We start from the raw sequence: 16,958 nt of genomic DNA, 5'->3' as shown, positions 1-16,958 counted from the left end.
TGGGTGTAAAACCTCAGCCCTGCCTTTTGCTGGCTTTGTGACCTTCGGCAAGTCACTTCACCTCTTAAAGGTGAATACCAACTCGTTTGTTAAAGACTCAACAGATTGACATCTGTGGAAGTGCTGGGCCTTCTGCCAGGCCCATTTCAAAGGCTCAGTCAAAGGTATCTGTAACAATTATTCCTATAGCCTTAGCAAGATCATGGGCTTTGCAGCCAGACAGACTGGGTTTGAATCCTGGCTTGACCATTTACTGGCTAGTCTGGGGTAAATTTCTGAAGTTTTTCTGAGCTTCGTGTTTCTGAGCTTGTCGACACTGACAGCACACCAGAAGAGGAGAAAGCAGAGAAAACCATCTCACGGCTGAGTCTGTCCACGGGTTACTGTGGAAGCTGAGGGGAAAACTGAAGGGGAGGAAGCAACGGGCTCAGTGTGTCTTGGAAGTGAGAGTCCCAGCCTGGTGTTCCAGTGAAAGTGGAAACAAAACAAAATAATTGTTTATTTTTCCTTGAGAGAGCCGCTGCCAGTTGAAAAGGCCCAGCGGCATTTTACAAAACTTCGTTCCCTTAGCCAAACATCCTGGTGAAGAGAAAAGAAAGCTCCCTGACACATCACAGGAGAACTCTTTGCAGCCAAAAGAACCCCTGGGTCTCCACCTCACTTCTTTGCGATCAAGTTCAAACTCAATCCCAACACAGAGTGTCACTGCAAATTGTTTATTAAAACACAAAGCAATGGACAGTGAAAAACATCCTGATTTTTTTTTTCCACTTTTTGGTGGGAGTTGGGTTGGGGCATGGGAGGGGTAGGGGCAGATGGAGACACCCCAAGACAGCTCTGTGCACCCCGGCAGCTTTCCCGGGCCAGCCAGGTTCAAAGCTCCTCAGTCACACCCCGCTGTGTCGCTATAAATGTGTGTTGTGGCTACAGACAGAGCAGGTTTGGCCTCCGCAGGGAGAGGATGGGCATTTAGAATAGGAGCTACGAGGGCTACCATGAACCAGACACTGGCTCCAGCACTTAGTACAGAATCGACCGACCAAGAGGGGCAGGCTGGTGTCCTGACAAGCCCAGCTTAGGCCAATGACGGTTGAAGAGGCTGCCCTGAGCTCTGAAGGGACAGCTGGTCCAAGCGTGGGAGAGCTTGGGGGAAGGAAAATCCTCGGAGGGGACTGATCCAGGGTCCAATTTCTTTTCATTCCCTGGATCACGACGCACCAGGGAACAGAGGAGTCAAGGGTGTCTCACTCCCGGATCTGTCCTCCCGCCTGGCCCTGCCAACTCCCCTCTCCCACCTGGCAACTCAGCCCTCTTTTCGTGACAGTTGTCCTTTGAAAGGACGGAAAGCGCACTTCAGATTGTTGTTGTTTTTCCTCGTACTGAAATAAAGGCCTGAAGCTCAAAATAGAGGTGAGAATGGAGTCTTGCTTTTCCTGGTGCTGCGTTCCCTCGTCTCACAAGACTGCCTGGATGCAAGAGGTGCCAAGGGCCTCTCTGCCAACTCCAACAGGCACTACTGTTTCCCTGGCTGCCAGCACCATCCTGGCTCCTTGTTTTTATACTCCTGGGGGGCGGGGGCAGGAGCGGGGAACCCGTCCTAGAGATCTATCTTGTTCTTTCCCTGCCAACCTGGCCAGGCCCCAAATTGCCTGCCCTTATCCAAATGGTCTGGCAGCTGAAAGCCATCTAGCCAAAGGCTGCTAGGCAAGGACACACCAGATCAGCAGTGAGCCACCCAGGTTAACAGAGAAGAAACCACCCGCTCTGGGCAGTGGACCCATTGGTGCCAACCTAGTCTTGTAACAGATCAAGGAAATCTAGCCCTCTTGCCCCAGGAGAGGTCTAAATACAGAAGGAGCCCTAGCTCGGACTGAAAGGGAGAAACGACTCCGATCTCCCTGAAGCTTGAACGTTAAGGCTTCTTTGCAATTTTCTTAGAGCTCTTTCATCCCTAATCGTCTCTTCCCACAGAAGAGCAGATTCCTTCTCTGGTTTCTGAATGGATCCCGGGTGTCTCTGGTTCTACTTCTGCACCATCCCTTAGGCTCCTTTCCCAGGGTCACAGCAGGAGGAGGCCCTAAGCTTTCCCTCCCTCCCACCTTGTTGTTTTTGTGACACAGAAGTATCTCTTATTAGTCTCTCATTCTGGAAAGCTCATCTGCTCTTCTAAGTCTTTCTGGAGAGGCGTGGAGGACAACAGAGGACAGCATTATATGTTGCCACTTGATGCCATTAAGGCTCCCCGAGGCAAGAAGACACCTGGACTAGGTCAGAGCCGGCCAGCAAAGGGGAAGGGAGGGAAGGGACGGGGAGGCAGCCCCACAGCAGGAACAGTGGGACCTCCTGCCCAGACCTGAATCTCGTGGGAACACCCATCCCGGCTCAGAGCAGGAGAGGAAAAGGCACTGTGCTGACCGGGTGGGTCCTTCCCCAACCCCCAGGGAGGATGGAGAACCTGCTGATTCTCCCCCTGGGCTTCCCAAGGTGAGCCCATTTCTAGGGAGTGGAGCGTAAATGCTAGGAAAGGGAAAATACTGCTGCTGCTTTCCCAAGTTCAACTCAGATCCTAAAAGCCACGGCCAGGCCTTCCCAGGAGAGGGCAGAAGCAGGATGTGAAGGGTGAGAAATTCCTTAAAACAGAAGCTTCTCCAAAAAGAAAAGAAGTCACAATGCGATTCTAAAACTGGATTAAACAGTCCCCAGGAACAGAAAGGGGGCGGTTAACGTAACTCAAACACTTTACCCCATCTCTTCAAAGCCTAAGTGACTTCTAATATGAACCTCCAATTTCAGGCCAGTATCTCTTAGGCAAACGGTGGGAATGGGAAAACAAGATCACACTCTCCAAGCGACGACAGGTGGGCCTGCAGGCCCTGTGGTCCTCCTGCGAGTCTAATACCACCGAAACAAAGAGAACTATCTTTCAAGTCACCGAAACGCAAGGTAAACATTGAGCAGCTTCTTCTCGGTTATACAGGTTTTTTCTTTTTCTTCCCCCCAGAACAACATATTTGGTTTAGGGTACATGGGTCCCACAGATTGTTTCCTGGCATGATGTTCCCATCAGCGTTGAGTGAAGCCCCCTAAAAGTCTGATTGGAGGCCAGCTGGTCCCTGACCCCAATCAGGGCGACACTGCAGGCTCAGCCCACCTCCCACGGACATCTGTGCCTGGTCCAACTGGAAACTGGACCTGAGCCACACTTCGGGCACCAGGAGTTTCATCTCAGTTAGCGTTTGCTCTTGGCTTTGGCCAGCTGGGCTGAGGAGGATCTCAGAAGCTCGGACAGAGGGTGGATCTCGTAGAGAAAAGTCGAGGCCTTTCCTTTCCCACCTCTAATGGGCCTGACTTCTCACCTCCCCAGCCCCAGCCAGCAACTCCCCTACCGCGCAGACTCTCAGCCCTAGCACCAGCTCAAGACAGACGCGGGGACAAACAGTGCAAAGAGCAAAAGATAAACAACAGAGTAATTCTTGACACGCACTAAACAAAAAATAAAAATAAACAGTACCCCATTCCCACCCCTTTAACCTAAACTTCATGTACCTATAACATCTTGAAGGAGCAAAAAAAAAAAGACAAACAAACAAACCAAAAGCTTTCAAGTTCAGCATCCCAAGCCAACCGTGACCAGCCCTGGGCGGCTCTGAGAGCTGGGTGGGCTTGGCTACAGGGGACTTGACCCCCGCCCCCGCCATACTTCTTCCTGTTTCCTCACTTCCCCTTTAGCTTTTATGAGCCACAGAAAGCTGTTCCTTCCTTTCAGACACGACCAAAGAGGAAAGCGCCCATCCCTGTCCTTGAGCTCAGGGAAAGGATGGGCTGGGAAACAGAGGCAGAAGCGAGGCTGCTTGGCTTACAGTACCGTGAGGAAATGGCCCCAGGAGTCAGGGTTTCCTTCTGAGACTCTGAGTCACTGGAGGGAAGGGTTGAGGTGAGGAGGCGGGGAGCCTCCTTCCTCGGAGAGGCCCAGCAAACGAATGGACAAGGCAAGATGGCGGCCGCAAGCCCTCCCGCATCCTGTTTACCCCGTGGGCAGTGGCCTCAGGAGAGCGGCGATGGGACGGGAATCCAAGCCACCGTCAGGACGCCCACTGCCCCAGGCAGGCGGTCCCCAGGACAGAGGCTTCAGGACGTCCCCCCGAAACGCAGGAGGCTTTGTGAAGCACTCCAAGTGCGCCTCTAGTCATAGCTTCAGGCCGCAGCGACCCAGCTGCCTGACTCTTGCCTGAGCACGGACGTCTAAGTCGCAGCTGAAATGAAGGGCTTTGACTCTCTCGAAGGACTAAAAGGAGGACCTGGAGTAACTTCGGTCAGAACCCAAAACCCAGGACGGGAGCCCAGGGGCTACTTCCTTTGTCCCAAAACTAGCAGTTCAAATACGCAGAGCTCTTGGAAACCAGACAAACTCAAAATTCAACAGGTTCTAAAGATGGGCCTGGCCTGAGAGTCTGTGCTGTTCCAGCCCCAGCAGCAGCTCATCCTGCGGCTCTCCAGCCACAAAACTCCTTGTAGCTTGGCTGGGTCCCAGCTCACTGCTCCCCTAATGGGGAAAAGGATGACTGGGATCAGAAAGGAGGGCAACAGGGGAGCCTCACTTCCCGCAGAAAATTTTCACAGGGAATTCAAGACAGACATTATCCGGGGCTGCCAGGACTAGGGCTGCCTGGTAGCCTTCCTGCCCCATCACACCAAGAACTTGGCAGCGACCTGGACAGGGAAATGAAAGGTCATAAGGGCGCACTCCTAAGGTCAGTGAGAGGCGTCACTGGGCCAGATACAATCAGTCTAGCTCCTTGGGCAGCTCTAACCTTAAACCAAAACTGGCTGAACCGTGACGCAGGATGAGGAGGGAATCAATGAACGTCGGATACTAGATACTCTCAACAGTGGTCAGTCACTTAGTAGGGCTCAGGTCTCTGAGGTTGCTCTTAAGTTATGCTAACGTAAGCCTTTTCCAATCCAAAGACTAGAAGAGACTTTTAAGGTCAAGTGTTCTGTGTCTGCAGGCTGGAAAGCCTCTGTGTCCCCTGGCAGCGAGCCCCTACAAAGGGGCCAGTAACAGAGCTGCTCGGTCAGGTCCTCCTGGCTGCTGGCTCAGAGATCCAGGGAGGGAGGTACCAGTAAGGTGAGGTGGTGGAGGAGAAGACATTCAAGCAGAGGGAACTCCAGATCCCCAATGTCTCCTTCCCTTCTTGGCAATAACTTAGCAGGATGGTTGAGAGAGAGCGAGAGGAGATTTCCAAATGAGCCAGATTCAGAAAAATGAGAGAGAGAGAGGAAACCAAGTCCCCAACAGGCACTGAAATCAAAATGATCTGCTGTGGTAAGAAGTCACAGGCAACTCGAGGACCTGATAGAAACGAATCGTCTTGGATACAAGACAGTCCTCTAACTGGCGCGTGTCAGGGAGACAAGCGATGACAAAGCTCAAACACTTAAGGTGGAACCGTCACTGGGCTAAAACCAGACAGGCTTCCGTGTAAGGAAGTATCGACTTTTCTTCTTTTGAATCCCCCTTCCGTTTTTGTCTTATCATACAAATTATACACCTTCACACACACACACACACACACACACACAGACCACACACCCACTTGGAATCCCAGGACGTCTGAAAACTTCTCTGGATGTCACTTCAGAACATACCCAACTCCCAGCGCTGGTCTTCTGGAGTAAGAAGATTGTATTTCCCTGCTGTTAATTTCTAACCTAAAAAAAAGGAACCAGGTCAGCTCTGAGTGCAGAGTCCCTTCCACTGGACGAAGACCCTTGGCCAGGTGGGATCCAGTTTACCCTGCACACCCTAGGGAGGAAAGAGATAGCTGGGGGCCGCCCCAGGGAGAGGACGAGGACTAGAGCAGGTCTGGGGCCAGGCGGTGGACGAGGGCTGCTCTCTAGTCACTCTGCCTCCTTTCACCTCCTTTAATTGTGTGTGTGTGTGTGTGTGTGTGTGTGTGTTCTCATTTGCTTTTGTTAATCACTATAAAAAAACAGAAACCCAAACCAACACGTTCGGTTTCTTTCCCACACTCCTCCACCTGTTCAGGATGGTGATTGGTTCTCACAACCGGCAGAGGCAGAAGAGGGTTGGAATGAAGACTCCGAAGGCCACCAGGATGGGAAACATGAGGCTGCTGTTGTCCGAGGCGTAGGGGTTGGGCGTGCGGGGGCCCGACTGCACTCGGTTCTTATTGGTCTGTCTCTTGAGATTAGACCCTTCATCGTATTCTTCCTCCTCCTCCTCCTCTTCTTTCTTTTCCAGTCCTGGATGAGGCTGCAGCTTTGGTACATCTGACACGAGAACAAGAACACCTTTTAAGTAAGACTCACAGCATTTAAATGAGGCCCTTAAGGGAAGTAAATGAGCCACCAGAGACCCTATGACCTAAAGCAGGATCCACAGGAAGGAGCAGCCCCAGCTCCCAGCCTGGAGAAGAGCAGATCGCTGCAAACATGGGTCTTTCTGAGATTTAACTAAAACGGAGTAGAAGTCTTGCACCCTGAGAGGCTTCCTGTCTCCCTTCCCTGTCCTACTTCTTTAAAGCCTGGAGAGAACCAGACTGGATGAGGACACTGACCCAACACCCCAAGCTTAACCTTTTCAAATCTTTGCTCCCTCCTCCAACCCCACATTCCCTTCTGATGCACACAGCAACCGAGGAAAAGCTGATCCATGGAGTTCTGGGTTCTCTGCACACCCTCCCGCTCCGTTCACTGTCCCCTCCCAAGGGATTCTGTTTTACCCATCAGTCTGGGAGTAAGACATCCTCTGGGATGCGCCTCCAGAAGAGGTGGGGAAAGGTATGGAGGTGGGATGGGGGAGCAAAGTCACTGAGACAGACGCCTTCTCGGCAAAAACCAGCCTGGGAAAGCTGGCAGCCAGGACCTTCAACCCCAAGAAAGAGATGCACTTTTGGGCTGGATCCCAGGAACAAGGAGACATTAAGTGAACTTCTGCTCAGTGCAGCCCAGAGACACTGTGCTCTTAGAGCACACCAAACACTCAGGGCCCTTCCTCTGCTTTTTTCTTCTTTCTACCTACCTGCCCTGCACCTCATTCATAGATGTCAAAGAAACAGAATAAGGGTGAGGTTTAGGCAATTCCAAATGACTACAAGGGTCAGGGCACACCCGTAGTCCCAATTTACAGAGCAGTTAAAAGGACTTTTGTCTAAAACTAATTCACTGATTAAATGGTGACAGGAAGATTTGAACACAGACCCTGCTGCAAAGCTTAGGGCTAGCACTATGCTTGCTACACTTCAGCCCAGGCTACCTGACTCGGGGTTCCTCATATTAAGGCTTTAAGTGTTAGTGTTTTCCAAACAGTGATCAGCTAAATCAACTCTAGCGGTTCCCTCAATCATATCCTTCAGCCCACGTCAAAAAGCAGATCAGAGGAGCTTCCCAGGTGGCTCAGTGTAGAGAAATCTACCTGCCAATGCAGGAGACATGGGTTTGATCCCTGGTCCAGGAAGATTCCACGTGCTGGGGAACAACTAAGCCCCTGCGCCACGGCTACTGAGCCTGCGCCCGAGAGCCCAGGAGCCACGGCTACTGAGCCCACCTGGGCTGCAACTGCTGAAGCCTGAGTACCTGAGACTGTGCTCCATAAAAGAGAAGCCACCACAATGAGGAGCCTCCATACCACAACTAGAGAGGAACCTCTGCTTGACGCAACTAGAGAAAACCCCGCACCGCAATGAAGAGCCGACACAGCCAAAAATAAATAATTTTTAAAAAAGCAGACCAGAAATACAACTTACCATCCACTGTCCCAGCCATGATGTAGAGTGCACAGACTTTGGGGTTGTCATAGTATCCCTAAAATAAGGGAAACAGCAGTCACCCCCACACAGCAGCAAACAGCTTCCCCCTGCCCCTGGTACCCATCCTTTTGAGCTCGTCCTCGGCTGCAAGGAGGCAGAAGGGGAGCATTACCTTGACAAACTCGATGTAGAGTTTGCCTGTGAAGGTGGACACCTCGCCCTGGACGCTCAGCTTCCCCTTCCGGATGCTCATCGGGATGATCTCATCGTGGGCGGTACTGTGCCCTACGCGATCAAAGATATCCAGGTCCTTAACCACCACGTGGCCGTTCAACCGCACGTCAAATACCTGCCAAGATGAGACAAGGAGACAGCATCAAAACCACCTGCTTCAGACTTCCCTGGGGGTCCAGTGATTAATGCTCTGCGCTTCTAACCTACAGGTTGTAGGTTCGATCCCTGGTAGGGCACGTTCTCCGTGCCACTCGAGACAGCCAAAACAGACAAACAAAAAACCATCTGCTTCACACGCCTTCAGCAGCTGGACATTAGGCACCCGCCTGGGCTTCAGGTTCAAAAGTAATTCAAGGAATGACAGGCAGGGCTGGATAGACTTCAGGGTGGCGAGAGACCTCTACCTGAGCCGAACCAAAGGCACACTCCTTCACTGTCAAGGTTGCTAACTGGGAACAAAGAGTGCAAACAAAAAGCTCAAGGTGGAAAGAAGGCAAGTCAGAAGAAGGAACAGGAAAATACCACGGCGAAAAACAAGAAGGTGCAGACAACCAAGAAGGGAGAGGTTATAACCAGGAGGACCTTAGGAAGATTAGTTAATTGCTAAGATCTAGATTCTGGCATTGCTTTCTGTCAGTTCAGTTCAGTCGCTCACTCGTGTCTGACTCTTTGCAACCCCATGGACTGCAGCACGCCAGGCTTCCCTGTCTATCACCAACTCCCGGAGTTTGCTCAAATTCATGTCCATCGCATTGGTGATGCCATCCAACCATCTCATCCTCTGTCGTCCCCTTCTCCTCCTGCCTTCAATTTTTCCCAGCATCAGGGTCTTTCTGTCTCCCCAAGGCAAATGCAGCCTCGTAGTTATGGGACACAGCTGGGCAAGAGGAACCCAGCTTTGGGAGTTTCCTGGTGGCCTAGTGGTTAGGATTCTGGGCTTTCACTGGGGTTCAGTCCTTGGTTAGGGAACTGAGATCCCACAAGCTGCGTGGCGTGACCTTAAAAAAGAAAACCCAGCTTTTCCTCAAACTTCAATTATTCCCCCCTCCTAAGCACCCACATTCTCTGGGAGCTTTCTCCCAGAGTGGCGAGGTCCCACTGGTCAAGTGGGGGCCTGAGCCGCCTCACCTTCTGCTGGGACTGCGCAAAGTAGACCTCGGCAAACTTCAGCACCAGCACGTAGTCCCCCTCCTCCTTGATGGGCACTTCGTAGCCAAAGGTCTCCTCATTGTACCTCTCCGTCTGATACAGGATCTGGTCCTCTGGGTTGGAACGCAGGATTGGCAGCTTCATGCCATAGTCAGAGGCTGGTGACAAAAGACCCAAGAGAAACCACATCAGAGGCCAAACAAACACAAAAGCAGAGTGGAGACCCCAGAATGGCCAGGGGTGTTTCCCTGGGCAAAGCTAATAACCCTCCCCTACTGCACCTGGCTCCAAAGAGACCAGCCACAAAGGCAGGAGTCAGGTAGCTGTGCCAAGGAAGAGTAATATGAAAGAAACCAACACAGAAATCACCCCCAACAAGCTCCCATCACCCTCACAGCAAAACTTTCAAACATTCGTGAAATTGACTTTTCCCCAGCTATATCCAGAGTGGTGGGAATGGAACAAGTCTAACTCATTATTACAACAAAGCACTGCCCTACAGCTGCTGGGCTTCAGAGAAACCTCGTAAAAGCAGGGGGATGGCCAGGAACACTGCAAGATGATTAAGTTCAAAGAATTTTTTCCCCCTCATTTGGAAGAGCTCAGTCTAAGTAAAAAAACAGGATATCTGCTGGGAAAGTCATTCTTCATTGTCTTTACTGCAAATAAGAAGCTTTCGTTGCTTTTTACAACGTTTTCATCCAAAAAGTTCCAGGGCTGGTCAAAAGCAACAAGGTCGTTAAAAAGAGGATGTGATGCTCTCTAATTTCCTCTGGGTCTAACACCTTACTTTCCACAGACTCACAGAACTCAACCTCACCCGTGGTCTCCAACATTCCCCCAGACAAACTGAAAGAAGAAACAAGATTCCCGCTGTATCCCCAGCACCTAACATTGTCCTGGGCACGTTCATCAGCGCGCTCAGTGTGATCCACTGAACAAACAAATGGCAACAAAGGAGATGCCCGCAGCACAGTCAAGTCACACGCCCCTCTCCACAGGGCCAGAGCCATCCTAGCAGGGAAGGAAAATGGTCCACGGTCCCGTCGCACCTCTGGCCTCAGATTCCCAGGTCCAGAAGGAGCCATTTTCCCCATTTCAGACATGAGGAATGCATGCACGTGTGTGCTCAGACACTCAGTCGTGTCTGACTCTTTGCAACCCCACGGACTCTAGCCCACCAGGCTCCTCTCTGTCCAGGTAAGAATACTGGAGTGGGTTGCCATTTCCTCCTCCAGAGGCTCTTCCCAACCCAGGGATTGAACCTGCTTCTCCACTGGTGGGCTGATTCTTTACCACTGAGCCACCTTTCCCATTTTAAACAGATGAGGAAGAGGGCAGAGTAAAAATAAAGTTTCTACTTGTGGGTGGGTATCAGAAGAGTCAAAATCCTCTACTGCCCTCAGCCTGCTCCCAATCTTACAAGATGACTCTGTGTATGTTTTTCTTTCTCCCACACAACAAACGAAACCCAGGTCCTTCCTCAAAGATGATTCCACACTCAGGGCCCAGAGGTGAACAGCTATGCCTTCCAGAGTGCTATCCATCTACTTTCCAAACCACAGACTTGGCAGTGATTTTGGTTCACGGGCCTAGTCTCTCCTTCACCTGGGAGGAGGAGTCTTGGAGCTAAGATGTCAAGACCACCTTCCAATTTCACACGGTGGCTCTGAAGACATCTGGCACCTGGATCCCCAGGGTGATGTTTGAGAGCTGTCACCCTGGCAGCTTTATCTTCCGAGACTCCAAGAGACAGGATCTTTTATCTCCACGGGAGGTAAAAGAGTAACTAGAAGATCCAGTGGCTGAGGTCAAGCCTTCCAGAAAAATAAACAGAACTGTTAACAGTTCCTGTAAGTGAATAGCAGCCAGATCAGATGGACTGATGAGACAATGAACAGGAAACTCATTGCACTTTTGTCTCCAGACATTTTTTCTTCCTATTTCTCCTTGAAAATCAAAGGGGCGGGGGGTGCTGAGTAGCTCTACAAAGGATGCGCTGCCAACTGCCCCAGATCCATCCCCCAGGCTCAGACCACAAACCTATAAAGATGTAAAGATTGCCAATCCTCTTCCAACTGAGTTCTAAGAATCTCCCTCTTTCACAAGGACCGTGATCCTTACAAATTTGGAATGGTCACTCGATTTGCTTTTCGGAGACCCAGAAAATCTTATGCATGTGTGGAGAATCTATTCTCCCCCCTTCCAGCATGGAAAAAGTGAGACACTGATGGTAACATCATCTGTGGCAGTCTCAGTCTCACAGCTAAGAAAACTCAGCCGTGTGAGCAAGAAACTACTCAACAATCTTGGAATTACCTTTAAAAGCTTTTCCAAGTGGCTTACCCACGAAATGTGCCACATGCAAAGCTGAATTTGCCCAAGTCTCAAGAGAGACAATAGCAACTTCCCCTCTGAGCCTTTATGCCTTCATGGCTACCGTAACAGTGAAGTGAACATGGGGAGCACACAATGGCAGCTGGAATTAAAATTTCGAGTTAGCCCGACAGAGGCCGGACAGTTAACCAAAGATGGAAGGGGGCCAGAGGGTCCACACTCTGCCCACAGCTTCTTAGCTCTAGACAATGGAGTCACCAGGCTACCCGAAAAACTCAGCCCAGGTTTGCGGGGAAGATGGGCCTGGATCTGAACTCTGGCTCTGCTACCTACTGTGTGATGTAGAACATGCTGTTGTCTCTAGGTGTTTTTTCACCTGGAAAATGGGCTATCATCTACCTAAATTCTCTGCCAGTGAACTGCTCCTAGGAGGGCCTGCAAATGAAACTGGCCTCTTATGGTAGCAGTATATGAAAGTGTTAGTCATTTACTCATGTCTGACTCTTTGTGACCCCAGACTGTAGCCCGCCAGGTTCCTCTGTCCATGGGATTCTCCAGGCAATACTGGAGTGGGTTGCAGTCCCTTCTCCAGGGGATCTTCCCAACCCAGGATTGAACCCAAGTCTGCAGGCAGATTCTTAACCATCTGAGCCACCAAGCAGTACAGGAAGAAAATTTTAAACAAATCCCTTGGCCTTAAGCAAATCAGAAGTAGCAGTGTCTCTCTCACATTATCTTTCAAGCTCTTATTTCCCCAAAGCCAAATCCTTCCCCTGCCAAAAGGGAAGAGTCTTCTTTGTTGTTCTTTAATTGCTCAGTCCTGTCTGGATCTTTTGCAACCTCATGGACCGTAGCCCACCAGGTTCCTCTGTCCATGGAATTTCCCAGGCAAGAATACTGGAATGGGTTGCCACTTCCTTCTCCAGGGGATCTTCCCGATCCAGTAATCGAACCTCCATCTCCTGCATTAGCAGGCAGATTCCTTACCACTGCCACCAGGGAAGCCCCTGCGGGGTCTTCCTTAGGTCTAGAGAATTAGTAATCCAATGGGCTCAGACCCCTGGCCAGCTTTTTCCCCTCCAGAGCCACGTTCTGCTCCACTTGTAATTCCTTGTAAAAGATCTTCAAGCAAAGAAAAAGACAGACACTTGAACCTACTGCACAGGAGAATTTTCAGACTCATGTCACTGATTCCTAAAGCATGACAAGTTTTATGAAGAAGGAAAACAAGGCTCAGAGAGGGAACGCAAATTCATCAAGGCCATACAATTAATTAGCGGGCATCTTTCTATGAAGAAGAAATAGCCTTTTTCCTAAAAGCGAGCCAACCTCTATGCCCTCAGGCCAAATAACCAAGTCTTTTCCATCAGAGTCAAGAAGAACCCACAGAGAGCAAGTTACGAAGAACCTAGGATGCAGAGCACGCCAGAATCCCACACAGAGCGCTTCTGAATCACTCTTCATAGTGGTACCTCTGTCTGCTGAAGCACACAGGTTGAAAAAAGCCTTTCCCAGGCTGTCAGCATCTTCTACGAGCACTAGCAATCCTCAAGGCAGAAATGAAATTCAATACACAATGTGAAGTGCCTTTGAAAGCAAAACCCACTAGGTGCCTTGGGCCACTCACAGTTTCCAAGAACGCCAAACTACAAAGACACTATAGAGCGACAGCAAGTTCAAAAGCAGGCTAAACTCTTATCTGGATTAACTTGGCAACACACACCTGAATTCATTAAACACGAAAATGGACTTTCCTCGGGTGCTGGAAACATCACAGGCATGTGGAAAAGAAATAAAGTCGGTCAGCTCCAACAGAAATTATTGTAAATAGCAGCTAGCAGCGGCAGGGGGCGGCGAGGGTCTCCAAATACTTGGCACACCCTTATCCAAACAGAAGGAGCAGCTGCACTTCCCTTCATGGTACTGACTCCCCTGCACAGAAAGAATCTAAAGAGCTGCTTTCTGAGAGAGAAAGACTCATCACTTCTCAGCCCGACCTACAGCCAGCAAAATGCTGCTCTCAGGAGCCCTCCAAGTGCAACGTTGCAACTGGCTGGCTCAAGCTACAACCTAAAGGCTGACAACCACCCTCCACCCTCATTCAACCATTAACACTGCTGCAATTCATACCCAAGTGGACTACCAGCGTGGAGAAGGGAACCTCCATTTAGAGTGCCAGGGTTCCAGCCAGGATTCCAGAACAAGTGAGGGCTTTGGTAATATGGTAAGTCGCACACTTTTACCTGCTACAATAAATTCTTCCAAAGGCACTGCAACTATGACCCAGTAACCCAAGGACAGAGCCTGGCTGACTACTGATAAGACTCAAAAAAAAAAAAACCAAACAAACAAATCCACTGGTACCAGCAAATGAAAACCAGGATTTCTGAATAAGGGAAGTAAAGTAGCTGGGGACTATACCTGTGTGGTCTCAGCTCCCTCCTCTGCACTAGGGACCAAAGAGAATAAGGTCACCTATGAAAAGCCTGGTATTTGTTAATTGAAAAGGAACCATCTGTACATGGCCTCACCACAGCTATCTCTAGAGGCAAAGTCCACAAACGGTCTCTAATTTCCTCAAGGGCTTCTTCCGCCCTGCCCACACCCATGAAGAAAGAGGAAGGGTCCAGGCTGAAGATAACAACCACCTCCTGCTATTAAGTAGCCTTTGGCTGCTGTGACGGCTTCTGAAGACCAGGGCCCTGACTCAGCTGAACCCAGGCTACTGAGACCTACATGCCAGGGCTAAATAAATTCCAGAGCTAAACTGAAGACAAACGTGGAGCTTTGGAAAACTGCTCTGTGTCCCAACACCCCCACGTCTATGGAAGCAATAAACTCCCCCCCATACAACAAATTCCAGGCAGGCCAGGGCAATTAATTTGGTTGGAAGAACCAAGTTAAACCTTTTAGGAAAGGCAAGAGTCAAATCTGGGCATCGTGGAAAAAAGAGTGAGAAAGTCTGTTTCCTACTTTTCTGGAGATGGCCTGTTGCCAAGCTGGCAGCCTCTGAACCCAGCCGACAGCATAAATCTCCTTCCAACACATGAAGCAGGGAACTTCCTTCTTAAACCTGTTTTCCAATCCTAGGAACAGAAGAAACAAAGTCTAGATTTTCCCAAAGAGTGGTCTGCAGATGACCTACATCAGAAGCCCCAGGGGTGCAGAAACCTGGGTTTAATCCACAGGTCTAGAATTTGTATTTTTAACTAGCTCCCCCAGCAATTCTTACGCTGAGAACTGTGCAGCTCTTGCAAAACTACTGTTGCTCAATCAGTTAAGCCAAAAGCAATTTTCCCATAACCTGGAATCACACCTCTCAGGACCACTGAGGGGTAGGCTCTCCGCACAGACAGGCAGAATGTTCAGACCTTACGCTACTGACACACCACCAGCCCCATGTGCAGTAGGGCTGGCGACATAACCACCCTCTGGGAAGGGCCTTAAAGCTTCTACTTTTAAGCACACATATGCCCCGCTCCAAAAGTGGGTAGGGCGGGGGAGGAGGCTACCATCAAACTTTCCTGGCCCATCCTCTTCGAAGATTCCTTTCCATTCTGGCTAAGAATCAAGCCCCGCTCCTGCAGAGAGGGTAAAAAGAGCGGCCGATTTCTGGGTCGGCAGAAATCTACCAGAAACTGACTGGAGAGCAGAACCTTCAGGCCAGGAACAGCGAAAACCGAAAAATCCGTGAGGCCTCGAGGTGGCAATAGGCCGCCCCCGACTTTACTTTCCCAGCGCGGTTGGAGGTGAGGGGTTAAGAAAATACAAGATGCGAGGTCCAAATGTAACTTCTCGCCAACTCTCTGCCTCGATGGCTCTTGGTTGCTTCGAGCCAGTGCCAGTCTCTAGGCTCTGATCGGGTCCCCGAGAAAACTGTAAAGAGGAACTTCGCTCCAGAGACCTGGCCCCGGGGTCGAGGAAGGGGTTCGGGGCCCGCAGCCCTCGGCGCGCTGCGCCTGGCACGGCAGGCCCGGGATCCCGCGGCTCGGCCGAGGGGCTCTCACCTCGGCCCACCCGGCCTTCCAAAGGGTCCTTGCGGAAGTGGATCCCGTGCACGTCCACATGCGCCTCCCCGCCCGCGTTGACGGCCCAAATCACGCTCTCGGGCAGCCCGGCCCCCGCCAAGCGGACCACGCCGAGCGCCGGCAGCAGCAGAAGCAGCAGTCGCAGGAGCGCCACGGCGGCTCCCTCAACCGCCCGAACGCCTAGCATGGCGGCCTTCACAGCGGGGGCAGCCTCCGCCGAGTCTCGTCCTCAGCCGGCCGCCAGGCCGCCCCGGACTCAGAAAAACAGCGCCACGGGCCGCTGTGCCTCAGCCGCCGGGGACATGTCGCTCTCAGGCCTCCTTCTCAGCCACGGGTGCCGCCTCCCACCTTAGGAACAACCTACCCCACCGCCCAGCCCCCGGCGACGACCCTGTAACCAATCAGCGCCCGGTCCTCATTAATTACCCACCACCCCGCCGGGAGGCTCCCGCCCATTGGCTGCCAGGAGCGGGAGAGGGCGTGGCTACTCTCAGGCGCCGGCCCAACCATCAGGCGTGAGAGGGAGCGCGCGCAGATGCTGGGAGTTCGGTTGAAGCGGCGGTTCAATGCGGAAGTGGCGGGGTGCAGCGCCCAGGCGGCCCCGGAATCCCGCAGCTGAATAGGAAAGGTGGCCTAGAGGGGAAGGTTTAGGATAGGGCGCACTGACACGTCGCCAGCACTTCCGGTGCTCCAGATTTTGGGGGCCGAATAGGCTCTCGAGGGGGGCGTTACCGGCTTTTCCGATTCCCGCTTTCTTTCTCAGGGAGAGGCATGAACATTAGCTCAAATAGGAGAAGCAATGATCACGCTTCCGACCTGATACCCAACCTTTGTCCCGACGCGAGGCAGAGAACCCATCCTCCCCTAGAAAGGCCACATGCACAGGTTTTCAGGGCAAGGGTCCCACGAGGACAAGATCCCGCCCCCACCCCTTAGCGGGCTCTGGGCTGGTGGTAGCGTCCAGATGGCCGTCCAATCAGGAGGCTCCAACGCAACGGAAACGCGTGGCCTGGCAGGGAGGGGCTCCAGGCTACCGTATCTCCATGGCGACAGCCTCAGGCTGGCCCCGGCCTTGGAGGGGCGGGACTGGGGCTTCCCCGGCCCCGGCCACGGCAGAAGGACTTGAGACCGGTACCCAGTCTGGAGGTCCAGACTGTCCCACACAGAGATGACGCTAGCTTCCTCCTTTTCTTTGGCAGTTCACACCACGCTCTCCTGCCTTGGCGATCCCTGCGCTGTGGTCGCTGCCCGAACTCCCACTTGTCAAGAGAAACAGGCCCAGAGAGGGACCGAGCGTTGCTCAAATGGTCAAACCACAAGTTTAGGGCGGAGCCAAGGCAAAACCTCCTTTATCCATTTGTTCCACAAATATTTATTGAGACCCTACTCCTAGGGTTGTCAGATTTAGCAGATAAAATACAGGAAGCACAGTTAAATT

The 16,958-nt window shown here is 51.6% G+C and overlaps 1 protein-coding gene across 1 annotated transcript; it reads right to left on the bottom strand.

The window, feature by feature from the left end:
- Positions 1-702: 702 nt before the first annotated feature.
- Positions 703-15,840, bottom strand: MLEC (malectin). Its single transcript, XM_052654432.1, has 5 exons — positions 15,500-15,840; positions 9,135-9,313; positions 7,945-8,121; positions 7,770-7,827; positions 703-6,294 (listed from the first exon to the last, which is right to left on the bottom strand). Exons 1-5 carry the CDS (start codon positions 15,705-15,707, stop codon positions 6,065-6,067), a joined length of 852 nt encoding a protein of 283 aa, XP_052510392.1. The 5' UTR covers positions 15,708-15,840; the 3' UTR covers positions 703-6,064.
- Positions 15,841-16,958: the final 1,118 nt, after the last annotated feature.

Source organism: Budorcas taxicolor, chromosome 17, assembly GCF_023091745.1.
Source record: "Budorcas taxicolor isolate Tak-1 chromosome 17, Takin1.1, whole genome shotgun sequence".
Classification (NCBI taxonomy): domain Eukaryota; kingdom Metazoa; phylum Chordata; class Mammalia; order Artiodactyla; family Bovidae; genus Budorcas; species Budorcas taxicolor.
This window is presented reverse-complemented; position numbering and strand designations above follow the sequence as displayed.

What these genes read in the sequence shown, in the direction of transcription:
- MLEC (XM_052654432.1), bottom strand. Translation starts at nt 15,707, where the DNA reads ATGCTAGGCGTTCGGGCGGTTGAGGGAGCCGCCGTGGCGCTCCTGCGA. An exon ending in GGAAGGCCGGGTGGGCCGAG is followed by an intron (nt 9,314 to 15,499) that starts GTGAGAGCCCCT and finishes TTTTGTCACCAG; the next exon opens with CCTCTGACTATGGCATGAAG. An exon ending in TCTACATCGAGTTTGTCAAG is followed by an intron (nt 7,828 to 7,944) that starts GTAATGCTCCCC and finishes CCCTTATTTTAG; the next exon opens with GGATACTATGACAACCCCAA.